The sequence below is a fragment of the Bufo bufo genome, chromosome 1 (genome assembly GCF_905171765.1).
Source record: "Bufo bufo chromosome 1, aBufBuf1.1, whole genome shotgun sequence".
Classification (NCBI taxonomy): domain Eukaryota; kingdom Metazoa; phylum Chordata; class Amphibia; order Anura; family Bufonidae; genus Bufo; species Bufo bufo.
In genome coordinates this window covers 737,645,610-737,669,227 of record NC_053389.1, presented here as the reverse complement: position 1 = coordinate 737,669,227, position 23,618 = coordinate 737,645,610, and the positions used below count along the sequence as shown (strand labels likewise).

General features: G+C 44.7%; 1 protein-coding gene across 6 annotated transcripts in view; it reads left to right on the top strand.

Moving 5' to 3' along the window:
* LOC120986083 (NACHT, LRR and PYD domains-containing protein 12-like) overlaps positions 1-23,618 on the top strand; it is a 285,272-nt gene that overhangs the window by 141,040 nt on the left and 120,614 nt on the right. For all 6 annotated transcript variants that reach the window (XM_040414414.1, XM_040414416.1, XM_040414412.1 and 3 more), the window contains one exon: positions 19,191-19,361. In XM_040414414.1, the coding sequence (XP_040270348.1) occupies positions 19,191-19,361 (171 nt within the window). The remainder of the gene's footprint in view (positions 1-19,190; positions 19,362-23,618) is intronic.

Sequence of the window (23,618 nt, the reverse complement as noted above, 5' to 3'; positions counted from 1 at the left end):
TGTTCTGGGTGGACGCGCCGGTGCGTCCTCTCGCGAGACGCGAGATTTCCTGTGAACGCGCGCACACAGGCGCGCGCGCTCACAGGATCGGAAGGTAAGCGAGTGGATCTCCAGCCTGCCAGCGGCGATCGTTCGCTGGCAGGCTGGAGATGTGATTTTTTTAACCCCTAACAGGTATATTAGACGCTGTTTTGATAACAGCGTCTAATATACCTGCTACCTGGTCCTCTGGTGGTCCCTTTTGTTTGGATCGACCACCAGAGGACACAGGCAGCTCAGTAATATGTTGCACCAAGCACCACTACACTACACCCCCCCCCCCCCCCCCGTCACTTATTAACCCCTTATTAGCCCTTGATCACCCCTGATCACCCCATATAGACTCCCTGATCACCCCCCTGTCATTGATTACCCCCCTGTCATTGATCACCCCCCTGTAAAGCTCCATTCAGATGTCCGCATGATTTTTACGGATCCACTGATAGACTGATCGGATCCGTAAAAATCATACGGACGTCTGAATGCAGCCTTACAGGGGAGTGATAAATGACGGAGGTGATCACCCCATATAGACTCCCTGATCACCCCCCTGTCATTGATCACCCCCCTGTAAAGCTCCATTCAGATGTCCGCATGATTTTTACGGATCCACTGATAGACTGATCGGATCCGTAAAAATCATACGGACGTCTGAATGCAGCCTTACAGGGGAGTGATCAATGACTGTGGTGATCACCCCATATAGACTCCCTGATCACCCCCCTGTCATTGATTACCCCTCTGTCATTGATCACCCCCCTGTAAAGCTCCATTCAGATGTCCGCATGATTTTTACGGATCCACTGATAGACTGATCGGATCCGTAAAAATCATACGGACGTCTGAATGCAGCCTTACAGGGGAGTGATCAATGACTGTGGTGATCACCCCATATAGACTCCCTGATCACCCCCCTGTCATTGATTACCCCTCTGTCATTGATCACCCCCCTGTAAAGCTCCAATCAGATGTCCGCATGATTTTTACGGATCCACTGATAGACTGATCGGATCCGTAAAAATCATACGGACGTCTGAATGCAGCCTTACAGGGGGGTGATCAATGACAGTTGGGTGATCACCCCATATAGACTCCCTGATCACCCCCCTGTCATTGATCACCCCCCCTGTCATTGATCACCCCCCTGTCATTGATTGATCCCCCCCCCCCCTCTGTAAGGCTGCATTCAGTCTTTTTTTTGGCCCAAGTTAGCGGAATTTTATTTTTTTTCTTACAAAGTCACATATTCCACTAACTTGTGACAAAAAATAAAATCTCACATGAACTCACCATACCCCTCACGGAATCCAAATGCGTAAAATTTTTTAGACATTTATATTCCAGACTTCTTCTCACGCTTTAGGGCCCCTAGAATGCCAGGGCAGTATAAATACCCCACATGTGACCCCATTTCGGAAAGAAGACACCCCCAGGTATTCCGTGAGGGGCATATTGAGTCCATGAAAGATTGAAATTTTTGTCCCAAGTTAGCGGAACGGGAGACTTTGTGAGAAAAAAATAAAAAATATCAATTTCCGCTAACTTGTGCCAAAAAAAAAAAATTTCTATGAACTCGCCATGCCCCTCATTGAATACCTTGGGGTGTCTTCTTTCCAAAATGGGGTCACATGTGGGGTATTTATACTGCCCTGGCATTCTAGGGGCCCCAAAGCGTGAGAAGAAGTCTGGTATCCAAATGTCTAAAAATGCCCTCCTAAAAGGAATTTGGGCCCCTTTGCGCATCTAGGCTGCAAAAAAGTGTCACACATCTGGTATCGCCGTACTCAGGAGAAGTTGGGGAATGTGTTTTGGGGTGTCATTTTACATATACCCATGCTGGGTGAGATAAATATCTTGGTCAAATGCCAACTTTGTATAAAAAAATGGAAAAAGTTGTCTTTTGCCAAGATATTTCTCTCACCCAGCATGGGTATATGTAAAAAGACACCCCAAAACACATTCCCCAACGTCTCCTGAATACGGCGATACCAGATGTGTGACACTTTTTTGCAGCCTAGGTGGGCAAAGGGGCCCACATTCCAAAGAGCACCTTTCGGATTTCACTGGTCATTTACCTACTTACCACACATTAGGGCCCCTGGAAAATGCCAGGGCAGTATAACTACCTCACAAGTGACCCCATTTTGGAAAGAAGACACCCCAAGGTATTCCGTGAGGGGCATGGCGAGTTCCTAGAATTTTTTATTTTTTGTCACAAGTTAGTGGAAAATGATGATTTTTTTTTTTTATTTTTTTTTTCATACAAAGTCTCATATTCCACTAACTTGTGACAAAAAATAAAAACTTCCATGAACTCACTATGCCCATCAGCGAATACCCTGGGGTCTCTTCTTTCCAAAATGGGGTCACTTGTGGGGTAGTTATACTGCCCTGGCATTCTAGGGGCCCAAATGTGTGGTAAGGAGTTTGAAATCAAATTCTGTAAAAAATGACGAGTGAAATCCGAAAGGTGCTCTTTGGAATATGGGCCCCTTTGCCCACCTAGGCTGCAAAAAAGTGTCACACATCTGGTATCTCCGTACTCAGGAGAAGGTGGAGAATGTGTTTTGGGGTGTCATTTTACATATACCCATGCTGGGTGAGAGAAATATCTTGGCAAAAGACAACTTTTCCCATTTTTTTTTATACAAAGTTGGCATTTGACCAAGATATTTATCTCACCCAGCATGGGTATATGTAAAAAGACACCCCAAAACACATTCCCCAACGTCTCCTGAATACGGCGATACCAGATGTGTGACACTTTTTTGCAGCCTAGGTGGGCAAAGGGGCCCACATTCCAAAGAGCACCTTTCGGATTCCACTGGTCATTTACCTACTTACCACACATTAGGGCCCCTGGAAAATGCCAGGGCAGTATAACTACCCCACAAGTGACCCCATTTTGGAAAGAAGACACCCCAAGGTATTCCGTGAGGGGCATGGCGAGTTCCTAGAATTTTTTATTTTTTGTCACAAGTTAGTGGAAAATGATGATTTTTTTTTTTTTTTTTTTTTTTATACAAAGTCTCATATTCCACTAACTTGTGACAAAAAATAAAAACTTCCATGAACTCACTATGCCCATCAGCGAATACCCTGGGGTCTCTTCTTTCCAAAATGGGGTCACTTGTGGGGTAGTTATACTGCCCTGGCATTCTAGGGGCCCAAATGTGTGGTAAGGAGTTTGAAATCAAATTCTGTAAAAAATGACGAGTGAAATTCGAAAGGTGCTCTTTGGAATGTGGGCCCCTTTGCCCATCTAGGCTGCAAAAAAGTGTCACACATCTGGTATCTCCGTACTCAGGAGAAGGTGGGGAATGTGTTTTGGGGTGTCTTTTTACATATACCCATGCTGGGTGAGAGAAATATCTTGGCAAAAGACAACTTTTCCCATTTTTTTATACAAAGTTGGCATTTGACCAAGATATTTATCTCACCCAGCATGGGTATATGTAAAAAGACACCCCAAAACACATTCCCCAACTTCTACTGAATACGGAGATACCAGATGTGTGACACTTTTTTGCAGCCTAGGTGGGCAAAGGGGCCCACATTCCAAAGAGCACCTTTCGGATTTCACTCGTCATTTTTTACAGAATTTGATTTCAAACTCCTTACCACACATTCGGGCCCCTAGAATGCCAGGGCAGTATAACTACCCCACAAGTGACCCCATTTTGGAAAGAAGAGACCCCAAGGTATTTCGTGATGGGCATAGTGAGTTCATGGAAGTTTTTATTTTTTGTCACAAGTTAGTGGAATATGAGACTTTGTAAGAAAAAAAAAAAAAAAGAAAAAAATCATCATTTTCCGCTAACTTGTGACAAAAAATAAAAAGTTCTATGAACTCACTATGCCCATCAGCGAATACCTTAGGGTGTGTATTTTCCGAAATGGGGTCATTTGTGGGGTGTTTGTACTGTCTGGCCATTGTAGAACCTCAGGAAACATGACAGGTGCTCAGAAAGTCAGAGCTGCTTCAAAAAGCGGAAATTCACATTTTTGTACCATAGTTTGTAAACGCTATAACTTTTACCCAAACCATTTTTTTTTTACCCAAACATTTTTTTTTAATCAAAGACATGTAGAACAATAAATTTAGAGCAAAATTTATATATGGATGTCGTTTTTTTTGCAAAATTTTACAACTGAAAGTGAAAAATGTCATTTTTTTTCAAAAAAATCGTTAAATTTCGATTAATAACAAAAAAAGTAAAAATGTCAGCAGCAATGAAATACCACCAAATGAAAGCTCTATTAGTGAGAAGAAAAGGAGGTAAAATTCATTTGGGTGGTAAGTTGCATGACCGAGCAATAAACGGTGAAAGTAGTGTAGGTCAGAAGTGTAAAAAGTGGCCTGGTCTTTCAGGGTGTTTAAGCACTGGGGGCTGAGGTGGTTAATAGTTTGCACTTTTTCGGGCGTGGCAATATGTAATATGTTTATTTTTTTTGTTTATAAATTTTATATGAAAAATTGTGAAAGGGGGTGATTTAAACTTAATATTTTGGTGTTTTTTTGTTTTTCTTTTCTTTTTATTTAATAACTATTAGACCCCTTAGGGCTAGAACCCTTGTCCTATTTCCCCCCTGATAGAAATATATTAGAGTGAATAGGATCTTACACTCTCCCTGCTGCCCTGGGCTTTGTGCACACGGCAGCAGGGAGCTTACCATGTAGGGCTTCAGTAGCGTCCTGGCTGCCATGGTAAGCGATCGGAGCCCCGCGATTACACTGCTGGGGCTCCGAACGGAACTGCCACCAATGAAGAGGAGGGTAGGGGATCCTGGGGTCACTGCATCCAATGAATATAACAATGGGGGGGTGCCTGTGGCCACTGCGCCACCAATGATTCTAATACTGGGGGGGTTGGGGGGGACAGCGCACTGCACCACCAATGGTTATAATTTATAATACAGGGGGGGCGCACTGTGGTACAAATTAATGTAATTAACACATTAATTCAAGTATAGGCCGCGGGTGCCGGCGGGAGTATCACATACCCGCCCTCAATAACAGGCCATGCGAACCGTGGCAATTAACCCCTCAGGTGCCACTCCTGAGGGGTTAATTTCCGCGGGTCAGCAGATCGCATGCCCTGTCATTGAGGGCCGGTATGTGATACCGCCGCCGGCACCCGCTGCCTACACTTGAGTTAATGTGTTAATCACATTCATTGGTGGAAAAGTGGCCACAGCCCCTCCCCTCATCCTCAGTACAATAATCTCATTGGTGGCAGCGGCAGCCGTGTCACAGGTGGGAGTGAGAGAGTCCCTCCTTCTCCACTGCGCTGCTGGATAGAACATGGTGCGCGCTGAGAGCAGGGAGCTCCATGTTCTCTAACAAATAACAGCGCAGCCTAGTATCGTTAAATAGTAAGACCCGGTGTCGTATCGATCCAGGTCTAAAAGTTTCGATTGGGTATCAATACTTCGATACCCGGTGAAACTCTATTCCTGTAACTGCTCTGTGGTGTCCGGCCACGCTTCTTCTTCTGCTAGATTATTTTTAAGTATTTGTGTGCGACACACACAATTATGGTACACACACAGCTCTACTATACACACTCAGCCCAGCTCAGCCCAGCTATACACACTCAGCTCTGCATACTCACATACAGCTCTATACATACAGCTATACATGTAGTGTCCCACTACGTAAAGGTGGGCACTACTAAGGGTCAAGTTGCCCCCCATCTCCTGTGGGAGATTGCTATTGTGTTTTGTATTGTATGACTGCATAATTCCATGTTAATTCCTGTGTACCAGGCATGCTAGGGGTGTAGTTTCTCCTCCTAAGCTGTAGAGGGAGCTAGGGAACCCCCTAGTATATATAGTTAGGCCCAGACAGGAAAGAGTTAGGTCAGTCTAGTCCAGGAGGCTAAGTAGTTCAGTCTTGCCTGCCTGAAGTGCTGAGCAAGTGAAGCTCAGAGGTTAGTCCAGGAGAAGAAGTTTCCTCCTAAAGTTATCCTGCACCCTGCAGAGTACAGAGCAGTGCTAATTCTACCCAGCCAAGTGGAATGCTGAGGGTCAGAGGTTTATTTTTCAGCAAGAGGATTTGTACCAGAGGAGTTTTCCCTACCCAAGGATAAAGCCAGCTATTAGGCATACGGGCCTTGGAGAAAGCCAGACAGGATCTGCAGAAAGTACAGCCTGATCTGTGAGTTTAATTCCCCCTGAGTTATCTTGCTAGGATTCTACCTGCCACCTATGTAAAGCCTGCCTGTTACCAAATATTCTTCTTATGGAACTGTCTAGCGTTTGTACATAGTTGAACTGTTCAGTAAAGAAGAATTCTAGTTCACTACAATCGTGTGTACCTCCATTATTCCTCCTAACAATCAGTGTGCCACCGTTACCGTCACTGGTGTCACGAACTGTAAGGGATCTTGCCACAGGCACTATATAAAGGATGGCACTATATAAAGTAGCAGCAGTAGTCACAGTCCATGGGGAAGGCTGACACACCATATAAGAAGTAGCAGCAGCAGGCACAGTTCATGGGGGAACGATGGCACTATATAAGAAGTAGCAGCAGCGGGCACAGTTCATCAGGTAAGGCTAGGTAATCACTTGCGATCAGATTTGGGTATTCTGTTCCAGTCACCAGCAGCATACCAGAATCGCCAGATCCAGCATATGCCAAAAACTGCCGGCACCTGCCGGATCCCATTCACAATAATGGGGTCAGTTGAGATCCAGCATGCAGCATTATTTTGACCTTTGTTTTTGACAGAATCTGCAACTGAGGCTTCTGCTGTAACCTCTGCGGCAGATGTGCACGTACCCTAAGGGGTGCTATGGGTCACTCACAAGAGGGCCCAATTCAGATTCTTGCCAAGGGGCCCAGTGATTTCTATGTACGCCCCTGATGGAGAAGGATATAATAGGACAGAACTACAACTCCCAGCTTTTATAGCACGTTACCCCAGGACACCACTAACCTCTCCGCCAGGCACAAGACAGAAGCTCCGTCCCCCCACAGAAACATCCTGTAGGTTTTTCACCAGGGCTCTGCACTGGTCACATGGTTGACATCACCAAAGGTCCTTCTCCACTTCTGGTAGTAGCTATTAAAGTGTAAATAGTTAGTTCTCCTATCACCCGGCCTGGTCCTCTATCTAGAGAGTGCCCCAGAGGATCTACGTGCCAGCCTCTTCATCACTGCTGTACGCCTGCCCAGGGTATACTACCAACTGTGAGTATTAAGAGCAACCCTCGGTCTGTTAACTCACCCTGAAGGACTGGCGTACTGCATACACACACAGCACTGCCATACTCACATACAGCCCTGCTACACCCATACAGGTCTGTTACATACATACAGCTCTGCTACATACATACTGTTCTGCTATATCCATACAGCTCTGCTACACACATACAGCTCTGCTACACATACACACTTAGCATCTTTAGTAAAAACTTACATTTCCCTACACCAGTGACGGCTGTACAGTCTTGCTGCTCTGGCTCCTCCTATTGATGACATCATAATAGGTCATTAAGCTGTAGTGTTCATCTCCTTTCAGTACAGTGTAGGACCTTCCTCCCCCATGCGCTGAACGGATGGTTCTCCTGCCTGCCGCCTCTCTTACTGATCAGGCAGATCTGTATGAGCGCTCTGCCTGATCACTAATGAAGCAGTCAGCGGTCTGGCCATGCTGGATCTCCCCGACTGCTGTTTATAAGACACTTTTAGCAAGATTATTTCTTACTAAAAGGGCGTCTTATAAATTGTCAAACACGGTAAGTCTGATTTTCAGTGATGTGGTCCCGGTCATAGGAGAGAACTGCTGAAAAAGTATCTACATTGTAAATGGGTTCTCTGGGACTTTGATATTGATGGCTTGTCCTCAGGAACAATATCTGACTGGTGGGGGCACCCCTGACACCATGCCTATCAGGTGCCTAAAGAGGCAGCGGCGCCAGGTGAGTACTTAGACGTAGAGATGGCTTTGTGGGTCGCTCGACAGTCGTTTCGCGGGAACTTTGCTCGTTCGTGGTTCGCCGAATGGGCGAACATATGGCAATGTCCGCCTGCGCCATATTCTTTTAGATTGTGAAGAACTTTGACCCATGACACATCCATCAGGTGATACAGGACAGCCAATTGAGACGTTTCAGCACATGGACATACCCCCTACCTTATAAATAAACCTGATCTGGCTGCCATTTTACATTCAGTGTTTTGCCAGTGTAGGGAGAGGTTGCTGTGTGGAGCAGGGACAGGCTGTTAAGGACACAACGCTAGCTAATAGGGCCACAATTAAGGACTGGTATAGGTGTGCTATCGATAGGTGTGACTTACTGAGGGGTGCGATATACTTATAATATACTTTCTAACATAGAATATATTATAGTGCATTTGTATTGTGCAACAGTTGTGTGCGGTTCTGCTGCGATACCGCAGCTACACAGAGTGCCAAATGCTATTGAAACAACTAATTGCAACTGGTGTGGTATACCACTGGCCTGCAGTAAAACTAATATCCACTGACCGCCTAATTTGCCACCAGTCACATAATTACTTGATCTTTTCTGTCCGGTGAATGCCTAATGTTTGGGGCCTGTACTCCACTGGCCTACAGTAAAATTTGTATCCATTGACCGCATAATGTACCTCCAGCCACATAATCACAATTTCTTTTCTGTCCGGTGAATGCCTAAATTTTGAGGCCCGTACTCCTGTGGCCAAAATTTTTATTTTTTTAGGCTCCAGCAGGGCACATTTCTAAGAATTTCCCTTTAAGACACATAAAAATGTCCCCTGATTAAGATACATATTTTTTGTGGGAATTTTAGTCATTGATCCCCCTCTAGTATGTCACTGTCCATGTTGTGGGACTATTTGTGCACTTCTACTAAGTATTCCATGGCTGCAAATATGACCTGAAGGTTTTTTCTAGTTCGCCTGCCATTAAAGTGAATGGGGCCCACCGCGAGCATTTGGTCGCGTTCGAAATCGTCCCGGCCGATGTTCGTCCATCACTACTTAGGCGCCAATTTATTAAGACTACACAAATATAATGCTAGAATATAACATGTGTTGAAGCCTGATAGCTCCAAATCAAAAATACCACACATATCAAGATATAATACAAATCTTTATTATTCAATCCAAAACAAGGACGTATACAACTCAAAGTGATATAATGACTATAATAAAATATCAATGTGAGAAGTGCTGGGATGCAGAACAATCCCCCCCAGGATGGTAGATCAAATCAGTAACAATAAGATATCAATCCTGATATAGATTAATGTGGCGGGAAAAAATAGACTGTAAGTAATAAAATGGATATGTAACAAATCCCAAAAAGTATAAGTAATCTATTGATCCCAAAGTGGTAGAGCTAGACAAGCACAAACCGGGCAGTAAACTCCATGTGAACACAATACTGGCATAACTAGTTCTACCCACAAGCCAATATCATGTAGGTAGTGGTGACAGAGGGAGGCCAATCCACAGTAAAATAAGTATATGTAAAGTACCAAGGATCGGCTGGAATAACAGCCAACCACCCAATTATTGAGGACACCTGGCCAAACACCACTAAAATACATGCATTAGTAGTCCAGGAAAAGACAAAATGGAATTAAATAATAATAAATAGTAATGCTGAGTAGTAAGATGTACAGTAGAATACTGACCAAACTGCAGGGGCCCAAGAGCCCGACGTACGTTTCACAAACGCGCTTCCTCAGGGGGGCGCGTCAAACCATCCACTATCCTTCCTATATATACCCCTCCCATTAAGTCCACTCATAAAGCACCTGGGCTAATTGGAATCACTGGTTAGTCTCACGATGATGATCCGAACCACGTCACCACAAAAGTCACGTGACGTTCATCACATGACATAGTCACATGATCGGAACACACTGCAAGCGCTGTGCGAAGATAGAATGACACAACAGAGGATGATGTTACCGCCTCAAGAGGGACAGTCTGCGCCATGTTGGGAATGGGCAACTTTACCCACAATGATAGGTGACCCGGTATTCATTAATCAGAACCTAAAATACATATTTGATAGGAGCTGACTTGATCACGCTTATAAATATCTAAAAGACATAATTCAAACACAGTTAAAGGGGTTATCCGGGTTCAAAGCTGAACCCAGACATACCCATAATTTCACCCCGGCAGCCCCCCTGACTTCAGCATCGGAGCAGTGCATACTCCGATGCTCTCCTTTACTCTAGATCGCACAGGGCAAAGGCTCTTTTCTTTACAATCACACACTGCCGGTATCACGGTCGGCGTGGCTATCACATACGTGACACAGAGGGAGGGAACGAGGAAGGCCCTGCCCAAGTGAGGGAAGATGGTGACCCCTGACTCACCTGGCGGCTGGCACCTTGCTGCCCTGACGTCCCTAGACGGGTTCCTCACCCGTACGCCGATCACGTGCCTAAAGCCCTGGCTTTCCCTGAGCTGAGCCCTAGATAGTGAACAGGGCGATGGGAACACTAGTCCGCACCACTAGCTCTAAGGGAAAACACCAAGGGGAGGACAGACAACACAGACTCAACATATAATCCCAGGTGGGCGACAACAGGAGACAACAATAAGCCCAACAGGGATCCGGAGGGTAGCACTCTGGAACGACAACCAGGATTCACAACTCCAGTGGGTCAGTATAGATGTCCAGGCAGGAAGCTCTATAACTGGCAACTAGAGAAGTGTGAGGGGAGAATATAAGGAGGTAGGGAGTGGCAGACAAGAAACAGCTGAGGAGGAGAAGCTACGGATCCCTGAGTGAGACAAAAAGGATAGCAAGGCAAACACAGAAAACAATCACTAAGAAACAACGTGATCTTTAGATATAGAGCGCGCAGCCACCCGCTGCGACTTCCTGACCCCGGGTATAACGGAGTCAGACGTGGCTCTTGATACCCTCGTGACAGTACCCCCCCTTTCACGAGGGGCCTCCGGACACTCAGGACCAGGTCTCTCCGGATGAGAGGCATGGAAAGTCTGAATTAACCTGTTGGCGTTTACCTCTGACGCTGGAACCCACATTCTTTCCTCGGGACCGTAACCCCTCCAATGCACCAGATACTGAAGAGAGCGGCGGACCCGACGAGAATCAACAATTCTGGCTATTTGAAACTCCAGATTACCAGCCACAATGACAGGAGGAGGTGGCAGCGGCGATGGTTCTAGAGGTGGAACATACTTCTTGAGTAACGATTTATGGAAGACGTTATGGATCTTAAAAGTCTGAGGTAGCTCCAGGCGAAAAGCCACAGGGTTAATGACGGCTACTATTTTATAGGGACCAATGAACCTAGGACCCAGTTTCCAAGAAGGAACCTTCAACTTAATATTCCTAGTAGACAACCACACATAGTCATTCACTCCTAGGTCCGGACCTGGCGACCGTTTCTTATCGGCCATGCATTTATATTTACCACTCATCTTTTTCAAGTTAACTTGCACCTTCTGCCATACCGATGAAAGAGATGAAGAAAACCTTTCCTCTTCGGGAACCCCAGAAGACCCCCCCTCTTTGAAAGTACAAAATTGGGGATGAAAACCGTATGCACCAAGGAATGGTGACTTGCCAGTGGACTCCTGATAATGATTATTTATGGCAAACTCAGCTAACGGTAAATATGATGACCACAACTCTTGGTTTTCAGACACAAAACACCTTAAATATGTTTCTAGGTTTTGGTTGGAACGCTCAGTCTGTCCATTCGACTGAGGATGGAAAGCTGAGGAAAAGGACAAGTGAACCCCCAAACGGGAACAAAAAGCTTTCCAAAACTTAGAAATAAACTGGGTTCCCCGATCCGAAACCACATCGGAAGGGACCCCGTGAAGCTTCACGATTTCACTGATAAACACCTGAGCGAGAGTTTTAGGCTACTTTCACACTAGCGTTCGGAGCGGATCCGTCTGATGTTTCATCAGACGGATCCGCTCCGATAATGCAGACGTTCGCATCCGTTCAGAACGGATGCGTCTGCATTAAAACTTAGAATATTTTCTAAGTGTGAAAGTTGTCTGAGCGGATCCGTTCAGACTTTACATTGTAAGTCAATGGGGAATGGATCCGCTTGAAGATTGAGCCATATAGTGTCATCTTCAAGCGGATCCGCCCCCATTGACTTACATTGTAAGTCTGGACGGATCCGCTCGCCTCCGCACGGCCAGGCGGACACCCGAACGCTGCAAGCAGCGTTCAGGTGTCCGCTCACTGAGCGGAGCGGAGGCTGAACGCTGGCAGGTGGATGCATTCTCAGTGGATCCGCCTCCACTGAGAATGCATTGGGGCCAGACGGATGCGTTTGGGGCCGCTCGTAAGCCCCTTCAAACGGTGCGCACGAGCGGACACCCGAACGCTAGTTTGAAAGTAGCCTTAGCATTAGGAAGTGCGGGTAGCGCAATAAAGTGTACCATTTTGCTAAACCTGTCTACTACTACCAAGATAACTGTTTTACCCGCCGACAACGGTAAGTCAGTGATGAAATCCATTGACAGATGTGTCCATGGCCTATTGGGGATGAAAAGTGACAATAAAGACCCTGCTGGACGTGTATGAGAGACTTTCGCGCGTGCACAAGTAGAACAAGTAGACACGAAATCCATTACATCCTGACGCAACCTTGGCCACCAAAAACGACGAGATAAAAGCTCCAAGGTTGCTTTACTACCCGGGTGTCCAGCAAGTGCCGAATTATGATGTTCTTTTAATAATTCAAGACGCAGGTTTAACGGTACAAACAATTTCTCTGAGGGGCAAGAGGCCGGGGCGTCCCCCTGAGCCTCTAACACCTTTCCCTCTAGAACAGAGTGTACAGCAGAGACAACCACTCCTCTTTGTAAAATAGGTACCGGATCACAAACATTACCCCCTCCAGGGAAACTACGAGATAATGCGTCTGCCTTGGTATTTTTTGCCCCAGGACGATAGGTGATTACAAAGTTAATCCAGTGGGTCAGTATAGATGTCCAGGCAGGAAGCTCTATAACTGGCAACTAGAGAAGTGTGAGGGGAGAATATAAGGAGGTAGGGAGTGGCAGACAAGAAACAGCTGAGGAGGAGAAGCTACGGATCCCTGAGTGAGACAAAAAGGATAGCAAGGCAAACACAGAAAACAATCACTAAGAAACAACGTGATCTTTAGATATAGAGCGCGCAGCCACCCGCTGCGACTTCCTGACCCCGGGTATAACGGAGTCAGACGTGGCTCTTGATACCCTCGTGACAGCCGGGCGGAAGCTTCCGCCCAGCAGTGTGTTCTTTGACGTCACCGGCTGTGATGGGCGTGCTTTAGCGCTGCCCAGCCGTTTTACTGGCTAGGGCAGCGCTAAAGCTCGCCCATCAGTGCCGGTGATGTCACCGGGATTCCTGGCAGCCCCATACAGAGTCCGGTACTTCACCGGATCTCCAAAAAAATACTTTGCCCTGTGCGATTTAGCGCAGGGCAAAAGAGAGCATCGGAGCATGAACTGCTCAAATGCTCAAGTCAGGGGAGCTGCCTGGGTGAAAATGGAGGTATGTCCGGGTTGAACTCTGAACCCGGACAACCCCTTTAATACATACATATGAAAATTACAAGACTAAACATATAACTTTAAATGTAGTGTATGATAAATAGTGAACCTAAAAATACATAATAATCATGATTAAATAAATATATAAAACCATTAAATTAATTTAGTGTGTTCACTTTTGGCACCATTCACTCGCACTTTTTACACTATGGCACTTGCACTTTACTTTTATAACAACTTGATGTAATCATAGTGCATCTATATGCCTGTCAATTTCACTAGGGTATTTAATGTTATAATGGAAAATAATAAAATCACCCAAACCCCGAACTTCAGAGAAACAGTCGACTTTGCAGTTCAGGTTTGCTCAACCCTGCACAGGAGGACAAGTTAAAAAGCCGCGCCATCTTCCTCTCTTACTTGTCAGGGATTATGATCCTGAATGCAATTTAATATGATCTTCAGATGAATCTCTGTAGGAATGGAGTTTATGAGGAGACATGAAGTACAGAGAGGAGGTGGGGATGTGGGCAATGAGCAGCAGCACTTGTTTACAGTCTCCATTACCACAGCACAACATTACCACAGTCTGTCCTGTCCGTCCTCTCCGTACTTCATGTCTCCTCATGAACTCCATTCCCACAAAGATTCAGCTGAAGATCTTATCATCTGTATTCAGGATCATAATCCCTGAAAGCAGAGCAGAGAGGAGTATGAGGCACCTCATTGTCGTGAAGTAATCTGTCCTGCTGTGTAATTGGGACAGGTTCTGTGTGTACTAATAGGACGGCGGCCATTTTATTTCTCCCGATAATTGCTACCCAGACAAAATGAACCATTATAACTAATAAAAGGTATTTGAGAATATATTTATAATAGAGTAAAATTGAAGTATTTTCATTTTCTTAATTCCCGGAAAATCCCTTTAATAAAGCCCTACAAGAAAATTTAGACTAGCACATGCAAAGTCACAGGTGCACATCCATAAAGCTAGCATGCAGGCAGCTCACCCTAGCAGGCTTAGGTTAGGCCCAGGAGAGGCAGTTCTGTTAGTGTTATATACCTATCTGTGGAAGCCACATTGACGCCGGTAGATGGGCCCAACATATGTATGATCAAATATGTGCGCAAAGAACTTCTATTTTTCATGTACAGGGAGTGCAGAATTATTAGGCAAGTTGTATTTTTGAGGATTAATTTTATTATTGAACAACAACCATGTTCTCAATGAACCCAAAAAACTCATTAATATCAAAGCTGAATATTTTTGGAAGTAGTTTTTAGTTTGTTTTTAGTTTTAGCTATTTTAGGGGGATATCTGTGTGTGCAGGTGACTATTACTGTGCATAATTATTAGGCAACTTAACAAAAAACAAATATATACCCATTTCAATTATTTATTTTTACCAGTGAAACCAATATAACATCTCAACATTCACAAATATACATTTCTGACATTCAAAAACAAAACAAAAACAAATCAGTGACCAATATAGCCACCTTTCTTTGCAAGGACACTCAAAAGCCTGCCATCCATGGATTCTGTCAGTGTTTTGATCTGTTCACCATCAACATTGCGTGCAGCAGCAACCACAGCCTCCCAGACACTGTTCAGAGAGGTGTACTGTTTTCCCTCCTTGTAAATCTTACATTTGATGATGGACCACAGGTTCTCAATGGGGTTCAGATCAGGTGAACAAGGAGGCCATGTCATTAGATTTTCTTCTTTTATACCCTTTCTTGCCAGCCACGCTGTGGAGTACTTGGACGCGTGTGATGGAGTATTGTCCTGCATGAAAATCATGTTTTTCTTGAAGGATGCAGACTTCTTCCTGTACCACTGCTTGAAGAAGGTGTCTTCCAGAAACTGGCATTAGGACTGGGAGTTGAGCTTGACTCCATCCTCAACCCGAAAAGGCCCCACAAGCTCATCTTTGATGATACCAGCCCAAACCAGTACTCCACCTCCACCTTGCTGGCGTCTGAGTCGGACTGGAGCTCTCTGCCCTTTACCAATCCAGCCACGGGCCCATCCATATGGCCCATCAAGACTCACTCTCATTTCATCAGTCCATAAAACCTTAGAAAAATCAGTCTTGAGATATTTCTTGGCCCAGTCTTGACGTTTCAGCTTGTGTGTCTTGTTCAGTGGTGGTCATCTTTCAGCCTTTCTTACCTTGGCCATGTCTCTGAGTATTGCACACCTTGTGCTTTTGGGCACTCCAGTGATGTTGCAGCTCTGAAATATGGCCAAACTGGTGGCAAGTGGCATCTTGGCAGCTGCACGCTTGACATTTCTCAGTTCATGGGCAGTTATTTTGCGCCTTGGTTTTTCCACACGCTTCTTGCGACCCTGTTGACTATTTTGAATGAAACACTTGATTGTTCGATGATCACGCTTCAGAAGCTTTGCAACTTTAAGAGTGCTGCATCCCTCTGCAAGATATCTCACTATTTTTGACTTTTCTGAGCCTGTCAAGTCCTTCTTTTGACCCATTTTGCCAAAGGAAAGGAAGTTGCCTAATAATTATGCACACCTAATATAGGGTGTTGATGTCATTAGACCACACCCCTTCTCATTACAGAGATGCACATCACCTAATATGCTTAATTGGTAGTAGGCTTTCGAGCCTATACAGCTTGGAGTAAGACAACATGCATAAAGAGGATGATGTGGTAAAAATACTCATTTGCCTAATAATTCTGCACGCAGTGTATAGTACCATTGAATTCCAGAATAATACCTAATTCTGGGTTCTATTAGCATAATAACCCTGAACTGGTGGTAAGTCTGTCAAAGTTATGAGGCGCAGGCCTCTCTCTAACTTCGGGGCATCCAGCGCCAGTGTGTAAGACAGCTTCTGAGCCACTGAAACAAGCATAGAAAATGGTAAATGAGACGGGTCTGCCGGCCCATCCCCTTCCCCGCCCACTGTAATACCATACACATTCACTATTCACTGTACTACTCTGTAATAACAAACACATCAACTATACACTGTACTGATCTGTAATACCAAACACATCAACTATACACTGTACTGCTCTGTAATACCAAACACATGTGCTATACACTGTACTGCTCTGTAATACCAAGCACATCCGCTAAACACTGTACTGCTCTAATACCAAACACATCCGCTATACACTGTACTGCTCTGTAATACCAAACACATCAACTATACACTGTACTGCTCTGTAATACCAAACACATCCTCTATTCACTGTATTGCTCTGTAATACCAAACACATCAACTATACACTATACTGCTCTGTAATACCAAACATATCCACTATACACTGTACTGCTCGGTAATACCAAACACATCCACTATACACTGTACTGCTCTGTAATACCAAACACATTCACTATACACTGTACTGCTTTGTAATACCAAACTCATTCTCTATACGCTGTACTGCTCTGTAATACCAAACTCATCCTCTATACGCTGTACTGCTCTGTAATACCACACATCCACTATATACTGTACTGCTCTGTAATACCAATCACATCAACTATACACTGTACTGCTCTGTAATACCAAACACATCCTCTTTTCACTGTATTGCTCTGTAATACCAAACACATCATCTATACAATGTACTGCTCTGTAATACCAAACACATTCACTATACACTGTACTGCTCTGTAATACCAAACTCATCCTCTATACGCTGTACTGCTCTGTAATACCAAACTCATCCTTTATACGCTGTACTGCTCTGTAATACCACACATCCACTATACACTGTACTGTTCTGTAATACCAAACACATCAACTATACACTGTACTGCTCTGTAATACCAAACACATCCTCTATTCACTGTACTGCTCTGTAATACCAAACTCATCCTCTATACGCTGTACTGCTCTGTAATACCACACATCAACTATACACTATACTGCTCTGTAATACCAAACATATCCACTATACACTGTACTGCTCTGTAATAACAAACACATCCACTGTACACTGTACTGCTCTGTAATACTAAACACATCTACTATACACTGTACTGCTCTGTAATACCAAACTCATCCTCTATACGCTGTACTGCTCTGTAATACCACACATCCACTATACACTGTACTGCTCTATAATACCAAACACATCCACTATACAATGTACTGCTCTGTAATACCAAACACATCCACTATACACTGTACTGCTCTGTAATACCAAACACATCCGCTATACACTGTACTGCTCTGTAATACCAATTACATCCGCTATACACTGTATTAATCTATAATACCAAACACATCCGCTATACACTGTACTTCTCTTTAATACCAAACACATCCGCTATACACTGTACTGCTCTGTAATACCAAACACATCCTCTATACACTGTTCTGCCCTGTACTTGGTGAGCTGTGAGGAGGTGGCAGCGCTCTCCTGAGCTCCGGTGAGTACAGCTGGGAAGTGCCAGGAGTCGGACCCCCACAGGTCTCATATTAATGATGTGTCCTGGGGATAGGACATCAATATCCAGTTCCTGGATAACCCCTTTAAATTCTTCAGCAGAACCTTATATGATAACATAAAGGTTCTGATGATCCCTTTAACACATCAGTCGGATGAAAACACAATCAGTAATGTCCTTCATGTCTGAGAAGAGCAGCGCTATCACTAATACCTGCCCCCCGCTGTATAACACATAATGGGAGCAGTGACCCCCTCCCCGGATAACACACAGGTAAGTGTTCTAGGACTGACCTCATCAGAACCTGCATTGTGCCTCCACATGGAGGAGGTGTCATATGTCCTGAGAGACATCTGGAGGGACAGGAAGGACACATCTGCTTCTATGGGGCGGATTATGGGTCTGAGCAACTCCCAGGTTATACAGAGCTGTAATATGTACATGAGCCCTTACCGCCATAGAGCGCTCATCTCTGCCTGTGCTACATTACAGCTGTATGGCGGTATTATTACTGATGACCCCGACTGTAATTTACTCAGAATGGAGACGATTACTGCTCGTTATCAATAAGTAATAATACCAGCAGAATCCAGAGAAACCCTGAATGTAGTATAATGTCTACTAATAATCCATCCCCCAAATAACTGACTGAGCGAGGGCAGAGCCACAGGTGTCCTGTAGTAATGTGAGGAGGAGAACGGGGGCCACAGGGGCCACAATAGATGGTGGAGGAAGGAGAATGGGGGCCACAATAGATAGTGGAGGCCACAGACTTAGGGCCACAATAGATGGTGGAGGAAGGAGAATGGGGGCCACAGGGACCACAATAGATAGAGGAAGGAGAATGGGGGCCACAGACTAAGGACCACAATAGATGGAGGAAGAAGAGCTCTCAGCAGCTGATGACGCTGACACAAGTTCCTCCAGCTTTATGACTCTTGTACATTCATGTGCTGCCATCATCACTGATTTATGACATGCCATAAAGTGAGGACACTCCTCAGGGGTTCTGGATTTCTAGGACATGGACATATCATATAGCTGCCGCCATTCCTGACATCCACCACACACAAGAGGCGGCTTCTAGTGATGACATTTATGGGTTTTACTAACAGCCGGGGACATTTTCTCTCCACAGTCACAATCTACAGATTTTATACTAACGCTCTGTGGACGCCTCACCCACATCTCATCTTCTTATTCTTACAGTTTGGGTTATAATGATCTACCAGACACTTCCTGCATCCAGTTGGCATCTGGAATAAGGAATAACCGGTCCCTGAAGATACTTGACCTGTCTTATAACCGTCTGTCTGGTCCTCACTTCAGTGACTTGATGGAGGCTCTGTCCAGTCCGGCCTGCAGGATAGAGGAATTACAGTGAGTATAAGAGATGTGTACAGGACTGAGACATGTGGGGCACAAGTTATACATGGATTTTATACTATTTTATGCTCCGCACCATTGTTATGTCTATGAGATAAACTGCTGACTAGGGTTGTCACAATGCCAAAATTTTGATTAAATTTCGGTACCATTCGATACCATGCAAAAAAAAAAAAAACACCAAAAAGCCACATTCATTCCGCATTTTATGGATTGTCCGGCCCATAATAGAACAGTCCTATACTATTTTTTTGGGGGGTCAAGGTGACTAAAAATGGCGACTGTCGCGGTTTAGATTTTTTTCCCGTTCACTGCATAGGAGATATTTTTTAATATTTTAACAGTTTGCACTTTTTCGGGCGTGGCAATATGTAATATGTTTATTTTTTATTGTTTATAAATGTTATATTTAATATTCTGAAAGGCGGTGATTTAAACTTAATATTTTGGTGTTTCTTTTTTTTTTTTTTTTCTTGTTATTTAATAACTATTCGCCCCCTTTAATAACTATTCGCTAGAACCCTTGTCCTATTCCCCCTGATAGAGATCTATTAGAGTGAATAGGATCTTATAGTCTCCCTGCTGCCCTGGGCTTTTTGCACGTGGCAGCAGGGAACTTACCATGGAGGGCTTCAGTAGCGTCCTGGCTGCCATGGTAAATGATCGGAACCCTGCGATTACACTGCTGGGACTCCGATCGGAACTGCCACCAATGAATATAACAATGGGGGGGGGGGGCGCCTGTGGCCACTGCGCCACCAATGATTATAATTTTGGGGGGTTGGGGAGGACAGAGCACTGCACCATATAATTTAAAATACAGGGGGGGCGCACTGCGCCACCAATGAATGTAATTAACACATTAATTCAAGTGTAGGCAGCGGGTGCCGGCGGCAGTATCACATACCCGGCCTCAATAACAGGGCATGCGAACCGCGACAATTAACCTCTCAGGTACCACACCTGAGGGGTTAATTTTCGCGGTTCAGCAGATCGCATGCCCTGTCATTGAGGGCCGGGTATGTGATACTGCCGCCGGCACCCGCTGCCTACACTTGAATTAATGTGTTAATTACATTCATTGGTGGCACAGTGGCCACAGCCCCTCCCTTCATCCTCAGTATAATGATCTTATTGTTGGTAGCCACGTCACAGGTGGGAGGGAGGGGAGAGAGTCCCTCCTTCTCCACTGTGCTGCTGAGTAGAACACGGTGCGCGCTGAGAGCAGGGAGCGCCATGTTCTCTAACTGATAACAGCGGAGTCTAGTATTGGTAAATAGTAAGACCCGGTGTCGTATCGATCCGGGTCTAAAAGTATTGAGCTAGACTGGAATCTGTGTGCTTGATGTCAAACACCTAGTGTTAATAGGCCTATTCCACAATCTACACCCCAATCGTGGGGGTATAATAGATACCAGGCACAGTGTAATACCCTAGCGAATACAGCAGGGACTGTGGTGGAAGGCAGTGCGGGTTAGTGCACCCCCGCCTGCTCATACACGTTATTTACCAGTCACTAATAGCATCTTTCTTGGGGTACAGTGATTTTAATCCTTCAGTTAGCTCACTTGTCACATTTCTCTCACTTGTTTTAATAAAATAAGTAAAAGTTAAGTTTTATTGTCTGGGACAAGAGTGGTTAGTAGCCGTGTAGGCATAAGTGTTTGTTATAGTATAAACCCTTCCCAGACAGGGTCCTCTGCAGAAATTGTATAGAAAGTAGGGCTCACCTGCCCGTTTATTTAGGATCCACAATCTAAAGTGCAGGTCTTCTCTTATCAGCCAATGGCAGGATTTTTATCCCACAAACTGATTCCTAGTACGTTTACTGCTGAGGCTGCACACGTTTATTCTAGGGAGAATTTACCAATCAATTTGTGTGATATTAACACAGCTTTTCAGGAATTAAACAAAACGTACAAACAGTATATTAGGTCTCTATGGGAAATCACAAGTTTGGAGACATATGTGCAACAAGGATTGGTATATAGAGGGATGAGGATAAATATAGTCCCTAATTCACATCAGGAAGATGCAGAATTTATTAAGGGATGACAACAACTATTAACTGAAAACTCACTGAGAATGCAACAGTATCTCCTGAATTATGAAAAAGGTATACTCAGCAAGGTAAGCAGACAGTGAGAACAAGAAATAGCACAAATACAGGGCTTTAAAGCAGTACCTGAATTCTCCACCCTTGAGCAGAGACTACAAAAAATATAGAAAGGTTGCAGACGGAGATAAAAGAAAGGAAACATAGAAAGTATATTAGGGATAGGCGTGATTTCGATACAGGGCAAGTCTACACAGTAAAAAACTGTTATTTTCAGCCCTACAAAAAGAGAATAAATCAGGGCAAAACACAGACTTCTAACACTGACATTTCAGAGTCAGATATTTCAGGCCCAGAGGACGCCATATCCAGGCCTTATCCTAATAAACAATCAGGTACAAAATGTAAAAACAGATATCAGCCCACCTTCCCACAAAGGAAAGCACCTGCACCTCAAATATCGTCCCAACCAGTCACTGAGAATTTAGGATGGGTAAACCCATCAAGAAATGGAGAGATGGACCCTGTAGGTCCCGTACAGGCAGTAAAAATGCCCCATGTAGTGAGCAATGTGGTGGCAGGGGTTACGGCAGAAACATTACCCTCCTCCTCGCCTGTATCCACATCCTCTGCTCTGGGTACCAACACAATTCCCACAGTCAATGCAATGATGGAAATCCCGCTCTCTTTTTTAGCCCAGGGTGTATTGCTGAGGGACAGGGACAAATGGGCTTACAATCCCAGGACCTGAAAAGAAAAGATAGCTTTCAGATTGGGTACCCGAAAAAGACCTTACATTAAGGCTTTCATAGGGCCAAGAGTACAAATCGAGTTGACCTTTTGAGGAATAAACAACCAATATGCACGGTCTCCCCTATAAGGTGCATTGGTACCTTTGATGCACAACACCGTAAGGTTTTCCAAATCTTACAAAACCATTGGCATGTATTATGCACAGATAATGACCTTAGGGAGATGCTATCATCAAAACCCACAAATACGTATCGGAGAGGAAAAAAATCTAAAGGACTATTTGGTGCATAGTCTCCACAGTACTGACCCACCGAAAACAACTTGGTTGAAGTCGAATACAGTGGGAAGCTACCCTTGTGGTAGATGCAGTTTCTGCCCATACGTGCAAAAGCTGAAAATGTTTACAAAGCCCCTGGATGACAGAAAATATCAAATTAGAGAATTCATTAATTGTCAAACAGTGGGCATCATCTACACTCACCTAAAGAATTATTAGGAACACCTGTTCTATTTCTCATTAATGCAATTATCTAGTCAACCAATCACATGGCAGTTGCTTCAATACATTTAGGGGTGTGGTCCTGGTCAAGACAATCTCCTGAACTCCAAACTGAATGTCAGAATGGGAAAGAAAGGTGATTTAAGCAATTTTGAGCGTGGCATGGTTGTTGGTGCCAGACGGGCCGGTCTGAGTATTTCACAATCTGCTCAGTTACTGGGATTTTCACGCACAACCATTTCTAGGGTTTACAAAGAATGGGGTGAAAAGGGAAAAACATCCAGTATGCGGCAGTCCTGTGTCACGACTGTGACTGATCCAGACAGGTCTGGGAGGAGAAGGTCGCAGCGACTTGCTACTCGCGATAGCTTGTGAGTTTGCTCCGTGGTTCAGGGTATGTCATCCGGGTTTTGCCTTGTGAACCTTTTTGTCCTGACTGGGAGTTTGTAGGCATCCTTCTCAGGTGAGTCCTGTCTGCCACTCCCAGCTACTATATTAGTTTCAGTTTCACTTGCAGTTATTGCCAGATATAGTCCTTACTTCCAGTGCTATTCTGACCTTTGAAGGAGATCGTTTGACGGTGTTGCTGTGGAGCTCTTGTCCGGCGTGGACTGTCGTGTTTGGGATCGCCTTCTCTGCTCGTGACTGGATAAGTCTATCTCTGCTGTTGATTGTTTGTTTGTTGCTGTCTTCCCCTGTTGTTCTCCTAGACGTGAGTGATGGTGACTAGTGCTCCCATCGGCCTTTTACTGTCACGACTGTGACTGATCCAGACAGGTCTGGGAGGAGAAGGTCGCAGCGACTTGCTACTCGCGATAGCTTGTGAGTTTGCTCCGTGGTTCAGGGTATGTCATCCGGGTTTTGCCTTGTGAACCTTTTTGTCCTGACTGGGAGTTTGTAGGCATCCTTCTCAGGTGAGTCCTGTCTGGATCAGTCACAGTCG